The 18,303-nt window shown below is 36.9% G+C and overlaps 1 protein-coding gene across 3 annotated transcripts in view; it reads right to left on the bottom strand.

Moving 5' to 3' along the window:
• Positions 1-5,365: 5,365 nt before the first annotated feature.
• Positions 5,366-18,303, bottom strand: part of scat (VPS54 subunit of GARP complex scat) — a 77,501-nt gene continuing 64,563 nt past the window's right edge. For all 3 annotated transcript variants that reach the window (XM_070093579.1, XM_053784303.2, XM_053784304.2), the window contains exons 19-21: positions 17,407-17,598; positions 10,152-10,249; positions 5,366-8,413 (exon numbers count right to left, since the gene is read on the bottom strand). In XM_070093579.1, coding sequence (XP_069949680.1) covers positions 8,305-8,413; positions 10,152-10,249; positions 17,407-17,598 — 399 coding nt within the window. In that variant the 3' untranslated portion in view covers positions 5,366-8,304. The remainder of the gene's footprint in view (positions 8,414-10,151; positions 10,250-17,406; positions 17,599-18,303) is intronic.

The following is an 18,303-nucleotide window of genomic DNA, read 5'->3' as shown; positions in this document are numbered from 1 at the left end:
ACTATACTTTCATACATTCCCTTCTTTGCCTCCATAGATAACGTTTTTTGACTCCACATATACCTCAACGCACCACTCACCTTTTTTCCCTCATCAATTCTGTGATTAACCTCATCCTTCATAAATCCATCCGCCGACACGTCAACTCCCAAGTATCTGAAAACATTCACTTCTTCCATACTCCTCCCCAATTTGATATCCAATTTTTCTTTATCTAAATCATTTGATACCCTCATCACCTTACTCTTTTCTATGTTCACTTTCAACTTTCTACCTTTACACACATTCTCAAACTCATCCACTAACCTTTGCAATTTTTCTTTAGAATCTCCCATAAGCACAGTATCATCAGCAAAAAGTAACTGTGTTAATTCCCATTTTGAATTTGATTCCCCATAATTTAATCCCACCCCTCTCCCGAACACCCTAGCATTTACTTCTTTTACAACCCCATCTATAAATATATTAAACAACCATGGTGACATTACACATCCCTGTGTAAGACCTACTTTTACCGGGAAGTGTATATAATATATATATATATATATATACACACACAGTGGACCCCCGCTTAACGATCACCTCCCAATGCGACCGATTATGTAAGTGCGTTTGTACGTGTATGTTTGGGGGTCTGAAATGGACTAATCTACTTCACAATATTCCTTATGAGAACAAATTCGGTCAGTACTGGCACCTGAACATACTTCTGGAATGAAAAAATATCGTTAACTGGGGGTCCATTGTATATTATAAATTTTTTTTTTTTTTCTCCTCCAACAAGTCGGCCGTCTCCCACCGAGGCAGGGTGACCCAAAAAGAAAGAAAATCCCCAAAAAGAAAATACTTTCATCATCATTCAACACTTTCACCTCACTCACACATAATCACTGTTTTTGCAGAGGTGCTCAGAACACAACAGTTTAGAAGCATATACGTATAAAGGTACACAACATATCCCTCCAAACTGCTAATATCCCAAAACCCCTCCTTTAGAGTGCAGGCATTGTACTTCCCATTTCCAGGACTCGAGTCCGGCTATATAAAAATAACCGGTTTCCCTGAATCCCTTCACTAAATATTACCCTGCTCACACTTCAACAGCTCGTCAGGTCCCAAATACCATTTGTCTCCATTCACTCCTATCTAACACGCTCACGCACTCTTTTTTTTCAAGAGGATAAATAAATATACAAGGTATGATATATCACGGAATGAAAGTAGTTTGTTAGATTATATATTGGTGGATAAAAGGTTGATGGGTAGGCTTCAGGATGTACATGTTTATAGAGGGGCAACTGATATATCAGATCATTATTTAGTTGTTAGAGTAAGAGGTTTCCCTGAATCCCTTCACACAATATTACCCTGCTCACACCAACAGCTCATCAGGTCCCAAAAATACCATTTGTCTCCATTTACTCCTATCTAACGTGCTCACGTACACTTGCTGGAAGTCCAAGCCTCTTTCCCACAAAACCTCCTTTACCCCCTCCCTCCAACCTTTTCGGGGACGACCCCTACCCTGCCTTCCCCAACAGATTTCCACGCTCTCCAAGTCATTCTTTGTCCCATTCTCTATACGACCAAACCACCTCAACATCCGCTGACACGTCAACTCCCAAATATCTGAAAACATTCACTTCTTCCATACTCCCTCCAATGTGATATCCAATTTTTACCTAAATCATTTGATACCCTCATCACCTTACTCTTATCTATGTTCACTTTCAACTTTCTACCTTTACACACCCTCCCAAGCTCATCCATTAACCTTTGCAATTTTTCTTTAGACTCCCCCAAAAGCACAGTATCATCAGCAAAAAGTAACAGTGTCAACTCCCATTTTGTATTTGATTCCCCATAATTTAATCCCACCCCTCTCCCCAACACCCTAGCATTTACTTCTACAACCCCATCTATAAATATGTTAAACAACTAGGGTGACATTACACATCCCTGTCTAAGACCTACTTTTACTGGAAAGTAATCTCCTACACACCCTAACCTGAGCCTCACTATCCTCATAAAAACTATAGCATTAAGTAACTTACTACCTATTCCATACACTTGCAAAATCTGCCACATTGCTCCCCTATCCACTATTATATGCCTTTTCTAAATCCATAAATGCAATGAAAACTCCCCTACCTTTATCTAAATACTGTTCACATATATGCTTCAATGTAAACACTTGATCTACACATCCCCTACCCATTATATATAATTATATAATTTTAAAGAAGGAATTACCAAATAGACAAAATAACTGGAATGTCATATTTCATCTGCCAAAAATTACAGAACACTAGCAAAACAGGTCTTATCAACTTTGTATTAATTATTTATCGTACACAACTTAAATATTTAAGAAAATTTAGGGTTACCAAGATTTTATTTTTACCTTTGAACTATATACATTTTGTTCACTACTTGGTCAAGTTCTGGAATCACATTTTGCAACTCAGTTCAGAGTCCTAAAGCAGTTATAGCAGATATTAAGTCTTTAACTCATACCAATCATCTTTAGAAATATTGATAATTTCTAATGTGGAGTGTAAATGATGTGACAAATCAAAATTCACTGTAGGAACAATTAACTATTATTGCAAAAAGAGTACATAATCACATACCTAAACTTAAATACACACTGTAAGTGACTTTTTATAACTTTTTTTTTTATATATATAATTTAAAAAATGGTTGGAATAGGCAGTTGCATAAATGTTTATACGTGTATAAGATTGTATATGTGCATGTTTGTGTGAACAAATTTATTTTTTTGAATAGTCTATTTACTAAATTTCAAAATTTTCTTTTCTCATTGATAAAATATTGCTTTTATGACAATGCATGAAAAGAATGGCAATACCTATCATTATTTTATGCAAAAACAAACAAATTTAAAATTAAAGAAGTTTAATACAGTAAACCCTTGATTAACATGGTAGTTACAATCCTGAAAACAGCATATTACCCCAAATCATGTAAAGCAAAGTTAAAAAAATTTTAAATAAAAAAGTGCTTTGACAGCTTCCATTGTGGATGTAGTCCTTTGTTGATATATAAATGTTTAGTACCAAATCATAAATAAAATTTTAAGTTACTAAACAACCTTATTAAATAAAGCCCAGGGGAAGCTGGTGCTTCACACACTACACTCTCTCTTCCAGAGAAAATGGGCGTGGTGTTCCATTCAGAGAAACAAGGTTAATATACTGCCTGTGGTTATTATAAATTTAATTAAAAATAAAAAAAATTTACCCTACATTAAATTATTTTGCTATTAGATGTACATGTAGTTCAACTGAGCAGCAGATTGCTGTGGGTTATCTGTTAGCTGACCTTGCATTTCAATATACAGTTTTCTTATTTATACTAGTGGTAATTAAAATTTATTCTTTAAATTCCTTGTTCTTTGCTTGTTGATAAAGCAGCATTTGGAGAGGGTTACACAATAAGAGGTAGACCGACTCACAACTGATACCTGTGAATCAGTCTTCCATTGAGGTCAAGAGGGCCGCTACATCATATTCCGAACTGATCCAGAGTCAGGAACTGGCTTTCAACAGGCCATGTAAATTTCCAAATAGAAAAGTTTTAATGTCTAAGCCAACTTTTCTAAAAAACACTGTGATATTACAGTTTTACACTGTTATGCAGGTTTGTGCTACCATATTTCAACTTTATTAAAAAAAAAATTTTTTTAGATGTGTTATTCAAGGATCTACTGTATCTGGTTTTATCATTTTTACTTCTAAATTACAATATTATTTTATTTCCCTTTATAAAAGAGAGAGTAGCAATAATTTTTAATATTTCAAATTTTATTTCTAAGTTATTCATAAATTTGCGACTATGAAAATACATTACAATATTGTGAAAATTTGACATGTTTGTTTAGAAAATTAAACAGGGAAATGAGAACCATTCACATCTTGAAACATTGAAACCATAGTCCCATGGAGCTGTTTATTTTACTATTGAAATTCAACTTTCAGAAAGGTTTTTAATCTTAACTCTTTCACTGTCACAACCCCTCAAATTAGTGCTGAAAATGCTACAGTTTGAAGAAAAAATGGAAATACTTTTCTGAAAATAATGACACTATAAATGCAAAATAAAATGGAATACTTATAAAATTACGCAGGTGCAAAATTGGAAGTCTGGCCACAATTTATGCATCAATAATTTTACCTTTCTTTTCTTAGGTCTGCTACTTAAACCAAGCTAATTACTGGCTATTTTGCTAGTATGCCCTCTGTTCTAATGAGAGAGTGGAAGAAACTGCCTATTTAACTAGCAGAACTACTTTATAAATGACCCAGATGTCAGTAATTTGCCCAATTTTACACAAAATATAAATTACAGTTTAAAAACTGTCGGAAATAAACACTGTAGGTATACCAGCCACTGAAGCAACCTCTTCTGTTCCCTATTCATGTTCCAAAGGCCTCTCCTATATAACACTTACCTTCCATTTTGAACCCATCATTCAGAAAAACTGAAGTTTTATCCTAATTCACAGCTTATAACCAAGAATGATTGGTCATGGTTTAAGCCATCCAAATAACTGAAGGAGACCTAGCAAAAACTCTCAAAACAGACTGAGGGAGCGAGAGGGGGGAATCCCTACCTTGTATCATGAAAACTGACAAAAATTAAATATTTCTGCTACTTTAAAGCCAATTTCAGGGTAACCCGGTCTCAATCTAATGAAAATCATTTCACTAGTATGTCTGAGTCTACCAAGTGATACCACGAAACAATCGGCAGACCCACCCTAGAAAACACATCAAAGTTGCTCCTTTAGCCCAAACACTGGTCTAGAAGGTTCAGTTTTCCCATCATTTTTTAATAGTGCACACGCCAGACCTGTTCTCTCATATCTGGGCCAGAATTTACCAATCAAAAAAATATTTAAGTGCACTATGATTAAGACGTAGATCTATTTGATCAACATTGGTGTCAATGATGCAGATCTACATGACAGTGAAAGGGTTAAAGTATTAAATTAAAATGATGCACACACATTTAAATTTACACATAGAAAAAGATGTAGTCCGGATGGCATTGGTTGCGCATGGAAGTACTACTGTGGGGAAGGAAAAGGTGTACCCCTTTTACTCCCTTGTGGCTGTCATTCACTACACACAATGCAGTGTTGCTTGGGGCCTAGTACATATTCTTAACTTCCACAATGTAATTTCATTATTCTATCCAAACTTTAAAGAATAATAAATATTGGTCACTAGTACAAATAAACCAACATGGAGTGTTTGTTGATGTTAAAAATGTTCAGTGACAGGAGTACTGTATATTTTAGGTTCTCAATGAAACACTGGCTGGATCTCGGCATCAGACCAAACAACAATACTCATTAGCTGTTCTCTTCATATGGACTTACATGTGCTACAATTTTTTTTTTTTTATCCTCTGCTTTTCCAACTACATTTACTTACCTGGGCAATCCTCAATCTCCCGACACTTTCTTTTTTCTCTGCTGAAGTGTAGGTTGCTTTAAATATGTACTATAAATGCAAGCCTAACATATTCAAAATAAATATTTCAACTGTTCCTTTTAACCCTTGAACTGTCCAAACGTAGATCTACGTTCACTCACATGGCGCTCCTAATATTTTGAAAAACAAAAAAATAGTTTCTTTTAAAATGAAGAGTACATTTTTCTACATGTTATAGGATTAAAAAAATTGGGGAGTCAGTACTTACCGAGATGTAAGACCGTGAAGTTGGCTCTGGATGCTCACCTGTCAGCAACATCGACTCCTGCCACTTGCAGAAGTGTTGCCAATATACCTTTTTTTCTCGTTTTTATTTTAATTTATATATTTTTTATGTTATGATATTTACAATTTATAATAGTTCTTGTAATTTCATAGCCAATCTTGTTCTGACACTAATATTAGGTACTGAAATAGTGCTCAAATAGTCACAATCACATTGACAGGTGAACATTTACACCTGCTTGGGTTATTTACTATTGTCTAGAAATTACACAAAGTATTTATAGGTCCCAGCAATGTTTTAGATACCCTGGCATATACCTTGAAGCATGTTATGAAAGGCATCCCTATATTGTTGACAGCCCAGTGACATTTGATAAATGCCCACTGCTTCAGCTAACCCTTGCTATATTTATCGCTTGCACACGAACATTTCTTGTCTCTCTGTCTGGAGTATATGTATATTACACTCCTTGAATTCTGTTATGACATTGTTATCAGCTCGGTGACATTTGATAAATGGGTGCTCGGGGGAACCCTGGCTTTATTTGTTTTCACTGATACACACAAACATGTTTCTGACTGTCTATCTTTGCCTGGAATTTTTGGATTATCCTAGGTAATTTACACTATGTATAATTACTTTTCTGTACATGTGAGACAGAGATATAGACAGAGACAGCCAAAGCAAGTTAGCCGGCCAGCCTGCCGAATACGTAAGAAAGAAGGAACACTGCAGCAGGCCTACTGGCCCATGCAAGGAAGGTACATGTCACCCCGCCTGGCTCAGACCAATGACCCACCTAGTCGGGTCACGTCACATCCGTTGAAGGAAGGAGCATGACATCAGACCTAGTTGCACAAGCTAATCAGGTCCAACTCGCACCCACTCATTCGTGTATTTATCTAACCTATTTTTACTTTCCTCTTAAAATGGAGGTGTTAATGCGACATGGCATCAGTGAATCCCTGGTGTTTGCCACGTTATTTGCTCTAGCTGGCGCTCAATTGAACTGGTGCTATCACAAGGTACTAAGTGCTCCCAGATTTTTTTAATAGTGCGCACACCGAGTGCACAGACCCATTCTTTCATGTCTAGGTGACTCGAGCCTATTTTGCCAAATCTGAAGGAATGAAAAATAAAATGATCTACGTTTGGAGCACTATGTGTGCAAATGTAGATGTACGTTTGGACAGTAAGGGTTAATCGTCTTAATACTTATAAGATGGTTCAAATGGCTGGGAATGATTTTTGCAGGAAAGCACAATGTCAACAAAAATTTTTTTTTATGAGTGGTCATGTTATACAAAGAGCATAATAAATGAGGATATTTCAAAGCATGTTTAGAACAGAGAAAAAATAAAAAAAAAAAAAAAAAAAAAAAAAAAAAAAAAATTGCAGTACTTACATTATCTTACAGATGAGGGAATAGATGATTACAGGATGAAGTATTAACGAGTCAAGATATGTATGAAGTAAAAGATGTTTGTATGTGTATAAAGTTCAGCACGGATGATTAATATTAAATTTTACATGGAAAATGCTAAAAGTTGAGAGAAACTGAAGAGGAAAGGTGGTTTTGGTGGAAGAATATCAGGAGAAAGAGGTTAATATGTAGAACTATGATAATGGACAAGAACTGGAATGCTTTGAACAGATATACCTGCTACTTGGCTGGTTAATAAAAGATGGTATATTGGCAATGAATTGGCTCTGAATTACTTCTGCATAGCAATAGAGGAAGCTACATTATCATGTAAACAAAATATTATCACTGATGTTGAAAGGTTTTAGATTTCCTTTATTAAAATACTCCCTATAACCAAAAATCAAACGGCTGAAAAACTATGTACTCTACTACCAATTTCCTTAGAATATATTAATTATTAAGTGTTAGGATGGTTAATAAATATTCATGATTGATTACTGAGGATATGCTGGCAGATTAATATTCATCTCTGATTACTGAGAGTATTATGTTGAGAATTAATGTAATTCACCAATTAAGAAACTGGCAGTGAGAACAATCTTTTACTGACCACCAAGCTGTAAATTATCAGTGGTTAAAAGTGCGATCCCTGAAACAGCCTTACAAAATGGCCTCATAATGCTTGACATAAGACAGTGTTCATCACATGTGCCAAGCATATGGTCAATCTATAATTATTAATACAATACACACCACCTTAAAAAGTATGGGTTATTTGTATAAATATGTGCTATAGACAAAATTAGTTGATTTAAAAAACTATCACATTAAAGTGATAATGACTACAGCCATTCCTCATCTTGAAGTATAACCAATAAATAATTTACCAGAAATAAGGAGAAAGTGTGCTGTATCAACCACCTGTCTTGACAATACTGATGCATCTATATATCACATTTTGTTCTATGAAAAATCCTGTGCCAAAATATTTACAATAATAAACCTATGTACATTAACTGTTCAAGAGAGAAATTAAAGGGAATCCATACTATACATCCACATAAATATCTTAACTATCTAGTATTTACTCTGAAGTTTGCACTTATTACACATAATCTGTGAACCATGTTTTAACGAGGAGGCCATAAGCCTGTTGTGAACTCCTCTTGAGATACAAGGCCATTCAATCCAAGACCCTCTAGGTGGTTGAAGTAAAAGGTCAGTTCACTTGTCACAACCCTGGAAAACAGATTTTTTGAAATGACAAGCAGCTGCAACTAATTAAAAAATGCAACTAATTATTGTTAATAAATAAGATGAAAGAAAGAGACTGCCACAACATGGACCAGATGACATGATAAAGTATGACTTAAATATAATGCAAATACAAAACCATCTAAATAAAAGAGTAAGGGATAAAATAACATTCGTGTGTATTTGTGCACTCATTCACTGATGACAAAGGTGTACACATGCACATGGTAAACTGGAAAACAAGTAAAAAAAAAATAGGAAACATTTCATAAAACTTAGAGAAAATTTAAAACTAGGCTTGTTTCATTAATGAGCATTTGTCAAAATACTGGAAGTCATCAGAGAAATGTGGATAAAGTATTTAGGACAAAAACCTGTTATCTGACAACAATGGCAATTAGATTCTAATGAACAAAATCTTTTACAGTACAGTGGTACCCCAAGTTTCACACAGCTCCCAACTTGAGCAATTATGTAAGTGTATTATTGTAAGTGTATTTTTTGGGGTCTGAAGCAGACTAATCAAATTTACATTATTCATTATGGGAACAAGTTCGTTTGGTAACAGCACTCGGTCTTCTGGGACGAATTATGGCCGAAACTCGGGGTACTACTGTATGTCCAAGCTATTGGAGCTATTATTTAAGTCAGAAATTATACACGAATGAAACAGACCATCAGACTACATTTACTTGGATTTAGAAAACTTTTGTTAGGAGTTCCCAAGAAAGTTTAACAAAAATATACAGGTACAACACCGATTTTCTGGCAATGTCTGGCACCTCTTATTCTGGACTAAATTATGAGAGGGCACTAAATACAAAATTTACTTGTTAAATAAACTTAAGGCTCAAGAGAAGCATGTTAGATTGAGCTACTGGTCATAGCCTCCACAGAAAATGGGCAGGGTGGTGCTCCCAGAGAAATTAGCATAATTCATTAATTATGCTCGCCACAGTTTCCTCATTCCTCTTAGCACCTCCAGCATTACAAGTACGTATTCCTTATTGTCCCATGGTTAATATCTAGAGACAAGTCAGGGTGATGCAAGTCATAAATGGAGTGATGGTGGTGGGTGGAGGAAGTGATGGTGAGGGCAAAGGCAGTGATGGTGGTAGGAGAGGCAGGCAGAAAGGAGAGGCAAAAGGGCAGGGTAACAAGAGGGAGGCAGAGAGGCTGTAAAGAGGTAAGTGCTATTATTAAGTTTTGCTGGGAGAGGCTGTAATATGTTAAGAGTATATGAAAGTTAGGTATAAAGGGAATACATATTTTATGATGGTGTGGATGAGTTGTGAGGTGAGACCATGAGAGTGTACTCCATGAATCTCTCTCCCTTTACCTCATCAATCCCTACCCACTGCTGTCAGCAGCTGCCAGATAAACCACACTTCCTATTCTCAAGACTGGCCAATATTTCATTCATCTTTTCAATTTAATATGAATGTAAATTATAATTTCATAGGATAATGCATAATGAATAAATATTGTTGTTCAGTTTATTTTGGTGTAGGGCAACAGGTGAAACGAGATCTGAACATGGTCTTGACTTGCCCAAGACTAAGCCCAGTAATTTCACTGTGAGCCAAAAGTACTCACATTTAATCTTCCCTGACTCTAAACTCCAGCCTAGTTCATACACACTGGGCTCCTTTCTCCCAAGGCACCCATGCTAATTATTTTAAATTTACTGTTATTAGAAATGACAAACTTTCTACTCACTCACCAACTTTGTGGCCCAACAGATGACACATTAAGTCGAACTAGATGGACTTTAAGTTTCTCTTTCAGCACAGCAGTAATTTTCTCAAATAACTGGTATTTCTGATAAAGAAAGATACAAATACATATAAAAAATGCTGAAAATTTCTAGCATTCTAAACTAAACCTGAAGGTAAATGAGTTTTCCATCACTTTACAATACCAGCAAATCAGATTTGACATTAAATAACTGTATCTTTGCTGCTATCCTCCTCCTTAATGTGAAAATTTAATAACTAATGATACTTTTTAATATTATACTCGTTATATCTTCAAGAATTTTAGTACAGGTTGGCCATCACTAATCCGGTTCTATCAGTAATCTGGCACTAATTTCAGCTAGCATAATTTCAAATTTCTGGGGTCACCACGCCAACCTTCCACTACTGTTCAGTGGCACTACTTGCTACATAAGTCATTCAAATTTCTTTTTCTCCATTTACTGTTATAACCTGCTCATTTTTAGCCATGGTTATAATGAATGAAAGAAATGTTTCTCGTTGTATAAAGTACAGTGGTACTGCTCCCAACTCGAACAATAACGTAATCTAATTTATATTATTCCTCATGGGAACAAATTTGTTCGGTAACAGCACTCGAACAGCCTTCTGGAACGAATTTCGGCCGATATTCAAGGTACCACTGTACGTACGCCATACATTGTCCATAGGGGACAAGGTGGCTTTGAAGCCATTGTCAGTTGCCATGAGCTCAGCTCACACAGATAAGCTGTGACCAGTAAATTTGGGCCTACATATGAGAGAATAGGTCTGTGTGCACTATATAAAAAAAATCCTGCAGCATACAGTGCATGATAAAAAAAACGGCAACCGTGCTTGTGGTGTAAAACACCAACTTCGCGGTGTATTGTATGGTTGTATTCTCATTTTTTTTGGTCTCATTTGATAGAATGGAATATATATTACAGAAATAGATATAATTTTGGTTGGTTTCATGCTGGAAAGGACCTTAAAATTAAGCTCAAAGTAGCGGAAATGTTCGAATTTTGCAGATGTTCAAGAGCAAACAAATGACATCGTGGTACAATATATGTCCAACTGGCCGGTCTAATATGCAGTCATGAATGGGTTGACATTATTTATATAATTATTACAATGATGTAGTAGTCTGCATAACAGTAAATGTTCTATTTTTTGTGTGAATAAAAATTCAAAAGGGTAAGCAAGCGTAATATAAGAGGGGCCTGGAGACGTGATTGATGAACAGAGAAAATGTTATTGTAGTGCTAGGAATATCTGCATTGTTTATTCTGGACCCTATTTTGAAATTGGCATCTCTTGAAATTTGTGAGAGATTGGCCAATTTACTAATTTCTGACCACTACTGAGTAGTTGAAATAGGTAAATGGGCGGTTTCCTGTACTCATCGACAGAATAGAAAGAATACTAGCAAAATAGCTACGAGTTTGGTAGACTGGAACAATGGAATGGGTCAAAAATAGGGTGTAAAGTGGGTGAAATCGCTAATGTGTAAATATCATCATTGGGCCAAGCATATTCTAACCTAACCAGACTCATGAAATCGTAATGACACGATTGCAAACAAACCATACCCCGGCCGGGATTGAACCCGCAGTCAGAGAGTCTCAAAACTCCAGACCATCGCGTTAGCCACTAGACCAGCTAGCCACAATAAGATTCATCCTAGTTGGACGAATCTTATTGTGGCTAGCTGGTCTAGTGGCTAACGTGACGGTCTGGAGTTTTGAGACTCTGACCACGGGTTCAATCCCGGCCGGGGTATGGTTTCTAACCTAACCACTCTGTAATCTGGCAAAATCACTAATACGGCACCCTGCAGGTCCCAATGATGCCAGATTAGTGATGGTCAACCTGTATTTAAATATTTGGGGAGGATGAGGAAAGGAATTCTAATTATATCTGGAAGGTTCCCAGGCTAGTACAGTATAGAAACACTTCAGTATTTGTAACTACATAATTCACATAACTTGATTATACACAGTAAATAGTCTCACAAATTTGCTTGAATATTCATAGATCATTGCAAATCGCAACTAGTGTAACAGTCAAAAACCATTAGTACATACTGTTATAGGCAGCCTCAGAGACAGTCATAGCTGCTCGTGCTTAATATTCACTGACCAAGCAAAAAATATGCAATAATGTATCTCAATAGAAATGTACAGTATAGAAAGAGTACCTGTGTTCTGTATGTGCTCATTTTATTGAAAAAACAAGTTTTTTAACATGACCATTTCCCACCAAGGTAGGGTGACCCAAAGGGAAAGAAAAAACTTTCATCATTCTACACTTGCACCATCACTCATATATAATCGATGTCTTTGCAGAGGCCAATATCCTAAACCCATTTTTTTAAAGTGCAGGCATTGTACTTCCCATTTCTAGGACTCAAGTCTGGCTAACTGGTTTCCCTGAATCCCTTCACAAAATATTACCCAGCTCACACTCCAACAGCTTGTTTTTTTTTTTTTTTTTTTTTTTCAACAAGTCGGCCGTCTCCTACCGAGGCAGGGTGACCCAAAAAAGAAAGAAAATCCCCAAAAAGAAAATACTTTCATCATCATTCAACACTTTCACCACACTCGCACATTATCACTGTTTTTGCAGAGGTGCTCAGAATACAACAGTCTAGAAGCATACACATATAAAGATACACAACATATCCCTCCAAACTGCCAATATCCCAAACCCCTCCTTTAAAGTGCAGGCATTGTACTTCCCATTTCCAGGACTCAAGTCCGACTATATGAAAATAACCGGTTTCCCTGAATCCCTTCACTAAATATTACCCAGCTCACACTCCAACAGCTTGTCAGGTCCCAAAAACCATTCATCTCCATTCACTCCTATCCAATATGCTTGCTGGAAGTCCAAGCCCCTTACCCACAAAACCTCCTTTACCCCCCTCCCTCCAACCTTTTTGGGGATGACCCCTACCCCGCCTTCTTTCCCCAACAGATTTATGAGCTCTCCAAGTCATTCTACTTTGTTCCATTCTCTCTAAATGACCTAACCACCTCAACAACCCCTCTTCAGCCCTCTGACTAATACTTTTAATAACTCCACACCACCTCCTAATTTCCACACTATGAATTCTCTGCATAATATTTACACCACACACTGCCCTTAGACAGGACATCTCCACTGCCTCCAGCTGCCTCCTCACTGCAGCATATACAACCCATACTTCACACCCGCATAAGAGTGTTAGTACCACTATACTCTCATACATTCCCTTCTTTGCCTCCATGGATAACATTCTTTGTCTCCACAGATATCTCAATGCACCACTTACCTTTTTTCCCTCATCAATTCTATGGTTAACTTCATCCTTTATAAACCCATCTGCTGAAAAGTCAGCTCCCAAATATCTGAAAACATTCACTTCTTCCATACTCCCTCCCACCAATGTGATACAGGTTTCCCTCAACATTCACATTTTCCACTTTTGCGGGCTTCGAACATTCGTGAATTCCCAGCTGCCCAATCATATTTAAAATATATCATTACATATGTTAGGAATTGTGGTGGTGGCAGAGTTTGTTTGGAGATAAGACAAGATAGTCCTTCAATATGACACTAATATTAACTCTATGGCTTATTTATCTATCACAATTCATCTAATATGATATAATAAACAATACTAACAACATAGAAACATGATATATACTCTAGAATGAATAAAACACATCATTAAGTATGTCACGAGTGTTGCTGTGTTGTTGCTGGGTGTATGAGGGCCACTGAGAGCATAAGCTGTACATAGTGGTGGTGGAGACGGCAGCAGAGGTAATAATAATAATAATTTTATTTCTTTGTAAAGGTTACAATGTGTAATTACAATTTTTTTTTTTTTTTTTTTTTTCAACAAGTCGGTCGTCTCCCACTGAGGTAGGGTGACCCAAAAAAGAAAGAAAATCACCAAAAAGAAAATACTTTCATCATCATTCAACACTTTCACCACACTCACACATTATCACTGCTTTTGCAGAGGTGCCCAGAATACAACAGTTTAGAAGCATATACGTATAAAGATACACAACATATCCCTCCAAACTGCCAATATCCCAAACCACTCCTTTAAAGTGCAGGCATTGTACTTCCCATTTCCAGGACTCAAGTCCGACTATATGAAAATAACCGGTTTCCCTGAATCCCTTCACTAAATATTACCCTGCTCACACTCCAACAGATTGTCAGGTCCCAAGTATCATTCGTCTCCATTCACTCCTATCTAACATGCTCATGCACGCTTGCTGGAAGTCCAAGCCCCTCGCCCACAAAACCTCCTTTACCCCCTCTTTCCAACCCTTTCGAGGACGACCCCTACCCCTCTTTCCTTCCCCTATAGATTTATATGCTTTCCATGTCATTCTACTTTGATCCATTCTCTCTAAATGACCAAACCACCTCAACAACCCCTCTTCTGCCCTCTGACTAATGCTTTTATTAACTCCACACCTTCTCCTAATTTCCACAAAGATAGCCACTATCATGCCGAGGCATTTCGGGCAAACTAATCCTAATACATAGTAACTAATTAAAACTAGATAAGATAATAGTACGTACATAGTAATTATACTTAAAACTAAACATGGAATATTTTATGGAATGGCAGAATTAAAAGCCAGGTGGTCACATGATAAAACTAGTCAATAGATGTTTGGTTGATTTGGTTAATATTGTGAGATAAGATAATTTTTTAGCAGAGTCCTAAATTTATAAGCTGTCTGGGGATCCTTGACCTAGGGACAGAAGTGTTACCAGTCGCCCTATGTAACTCTAACAACACTGGACGAATTATGTTTGTGCTGTCCTTTTTCTATCAATTAATCACTTAACTCACTTGCTACATTGTTAATACTACACTTTATCGCTGGCTGGCGCTATAGCCTTTATCGACTCGTGCTGCTTTACTATCATACATATCGTAGAATCACTGAAGAAGGCACATTCTCCCCTCTCTCTTCCTCCTCCACTTTGGTACTCTGCTATGAGTTCTTTCTTGAATTCTATAGTTTTTCTTGCCTTCTTTACCAAAGGGCTGGCACTAGTACAATATTTTACTATGTTTTCATGTGTTTTATGATTGTTCATGGTTCAATAGGTTAAGGAAGCAGTATTGTATTATATTTCCCTACAATATATTGGGGCACCAAGCATTCACGTTTTTTCAACATTCGAGAGGTTTTTGGTCTCCTAACCCTCACAAATGTTGAGGGAGACCTGTATAATTTTTCTTTATCTAATTTGTTTGGTACCCTCATCACCTTATTCTTATCTATGTTCACTTTCAACTTTCTACCTTTACACAGCCTCCCAAACTCATCCACTAACCTTTGCAGTTTTTCTTTAAAATCCCTCAAAAACACAGTATCATCAGCAAAAAGTAACTGTGTCAACTCCCATTTTGTATTTGATTACCCATAGTTTAATCCCACCGCTCTCTCCAACACCCTAGCATTCACTTCTTTTACAACCCTATCTATAAATATGTTAAACAACCATGGTGACATCGCACATCCCTGTCTAAGACCTACTTTTATGGAAAATAATCTCTCTCTCTCCTACATACCCTGCCACATTGCTCCCCTATCCACCTTATCATATGCTTTTTCTAAATCCATGAAAGAAACAAAAACTTCACTCCATCTAAATATTGCTCACTTACATGCTTCAATGTAAAAACTTGTCTACACATCCCCTACACTTTCTAAAGCCTCCTTGTTCATCTTCTACCCTGTTCTTTATATTACTCTTAATTCTTTCAATAATAGGTCTTCCATACATTTTATCTGGTACACTCAATATACTTATTCCTCTAATTTTTAGACTCTCTTGTTCCCCCCTCTCCTTTATACAAAGAAACTATGCATGCTCTCTGCCAGTCTCTAGATACCTTCCCCACTTTTATAAGAACATAAGAACGAATGAACACTGCAGCAGGCCTACTGGCCCATGCGAGGCAGGTCCAAGTCTCCTACCGGCTTAAGCCAATGCACCCAACCTAGTCAGGTCAGGTCACCTTGACTTAAGGGAGGAACACGGCAACTGTCCTGGTAGCACAAGCTAATCAGGTCCAACTCACACCCACTCATGTATTTATCCAACCTATTTTTAAAGCTACACAATGTTCTGGCCTCTATGACTGTACTTGGGAGTTTGTTCCACTCATCCACAACTCTATTACCAAACCAGTACTTTCCTATATCCTTCCTGAATCTGAATTTTTCTAACTTAAAACCATTGCTGCGAGTCCTGTCTAGGCTAGATATTTTCAGCACACTATTTACATCTCCTTTATTTATTCCTGTCTTCCATTTATACACCTCAATCATATCCCCCCTAATTCTACGTCTTTCTAGAGGATACTATGGCCGTCTTGGTCTGACTATTCGTCAACACCTGAGAATAAACTATGGCCTTCCTCACTTTTATACTTACAAATTATATTCGTGATGACTCACGAAATCGTAATGACACGATTGCAAACAAACCATACCACGGACGGGGATAGAACCCGCGATCAGAGACTCTCTGATCGCGGGTTCTATCCCCATCCGTGGTATGGTTTATATTCGTGACGCGTTGGGGGTCAAGATTTCTGGGAAATTGGGAGGCAATCAGGTTCAAAGCGAGAAAGAGGCTGATGGCTCCTATTCCTGGGATCATAAACCCTCATCTGCATCAAGGCATTTCACCCCCTACATTATTGATTAAAGTACCAACCACTCCAAAACTATATCCCAGCTGCTTTACCTCCTTCCATTTTACCCACTGCCTCGCGTACCTCTACCACTCTCACGTCTGGCTTTTCCTGACTCCTAAATTTAGCATTTTATACCTCTCTGGCTAATGCATGAAATCAATGCCTCCCTTTCTTCAACAACATTGAACAGTTCCTCAAAATATTCCTTGTATCTTCAAAATACATCCATCTCCCCATTTGTTTTATACATCCTTGTAAAACACTATAGTAATTAGTGCTGCTTGTATGATATGGCAATTACTGTATCTATAGGAGTGAATACTCTATGAATAAAGTCATACTGTAAAATCTAAATATAATTCAGTCTGGAATTTCATGTTTTATCTTATTCAAAGTTTTACCTGACATGGGAACTATTAAGGTTTTGTTATTTTTTATAATAACTCAAAAGACAAGACTGTGTAATAAAAATTAGATGGGTAATACTATTTTATACAAAAATGGCATACCTGCTGACGAGGTAGGACTCCTGACACAGCCTCGTGTAACTTAGTTACAGCCTTCAAGATTCCTGTAAATACTGGAGAAGGGACAGGTGAGCGTGCTTCCCAAGTGGCTAACTGTCGTTCTAGGGTGTCACTCATTACACCTACAATTTTAGCTTCTATAGCTTCACAATGCTCTTGATACTCTCTTGTTACCTGCCAGAGAAATACCAAATTGTTGTCTGTTACCATTATTTTCACTTCATAATACATGTCAAAAGTAGAGCATGATACAGCATGAAGCAAAATCGTTAGCCATGTTTATGATGGCAGGTTGTGGGCCTGCAAGTTGCAATAGCTTGGCCAATCAGATGGACATAAGAAAATCTAGTACGGTATCAGGAGGCATAAAAGGCAGAGATATTTCCTGTTTAAAATGCAATGATACAAGATAAAATGCCCTCAGAGTACAGTAAATAGCAGGGTGCCACAAAGTATGCAGATCAAGCAAAAATCTTATGCAATATAAACAATTAAAATGATTATATGTAACTATGCAGGAATACTTGGATATACTGAGAAAATGGAGTGATAGCTGGATGGTATAATTTCATATAGAGAAATGTTATGTAATAGGAACAGGATAGAGTTTTGAAGTAATTAGTGTATTTGCTCAATATATACATAAAAGATGCAAAGGTACTTGTGATTGGCAGAGAGCTTGTATGTGGAAAAATGGAACAAGCTTGTGTAAGAAGTATAGAGAATAAGTCTGTTGGGAATACTGGGGTAAAATAGAAAGCAGGATTGCAAAAGAACAAAGTGGATTTAGGAAGCTGAGGAATGTGTAGACCAAGTGTGTACTCTGAAACATACATGTGAACAAAACTTATGTATCAGTAAGCAACTATTTGTTGCACT

Source organism: Cherax quadricarinatus, chromosome 43 (assembly GCF_038502225.1).
Source record: "Cherax quadricarinatus isolate ZL_2023a chromosome 43, ASM3850222v1, whole genome shotgun sequence".
Lineage (NCBI taxonomy): Eukaryota > Metazoa > Arthropoda > Malacostraca > Decapoda > Parastacidae > Cherax > Cherax quadricarinatus.
The sequence above is the reverse complement of the archived record's forward strand: the minus strand, read 5'-3'. Positions and strand labels throughout refer to the sequence as shown.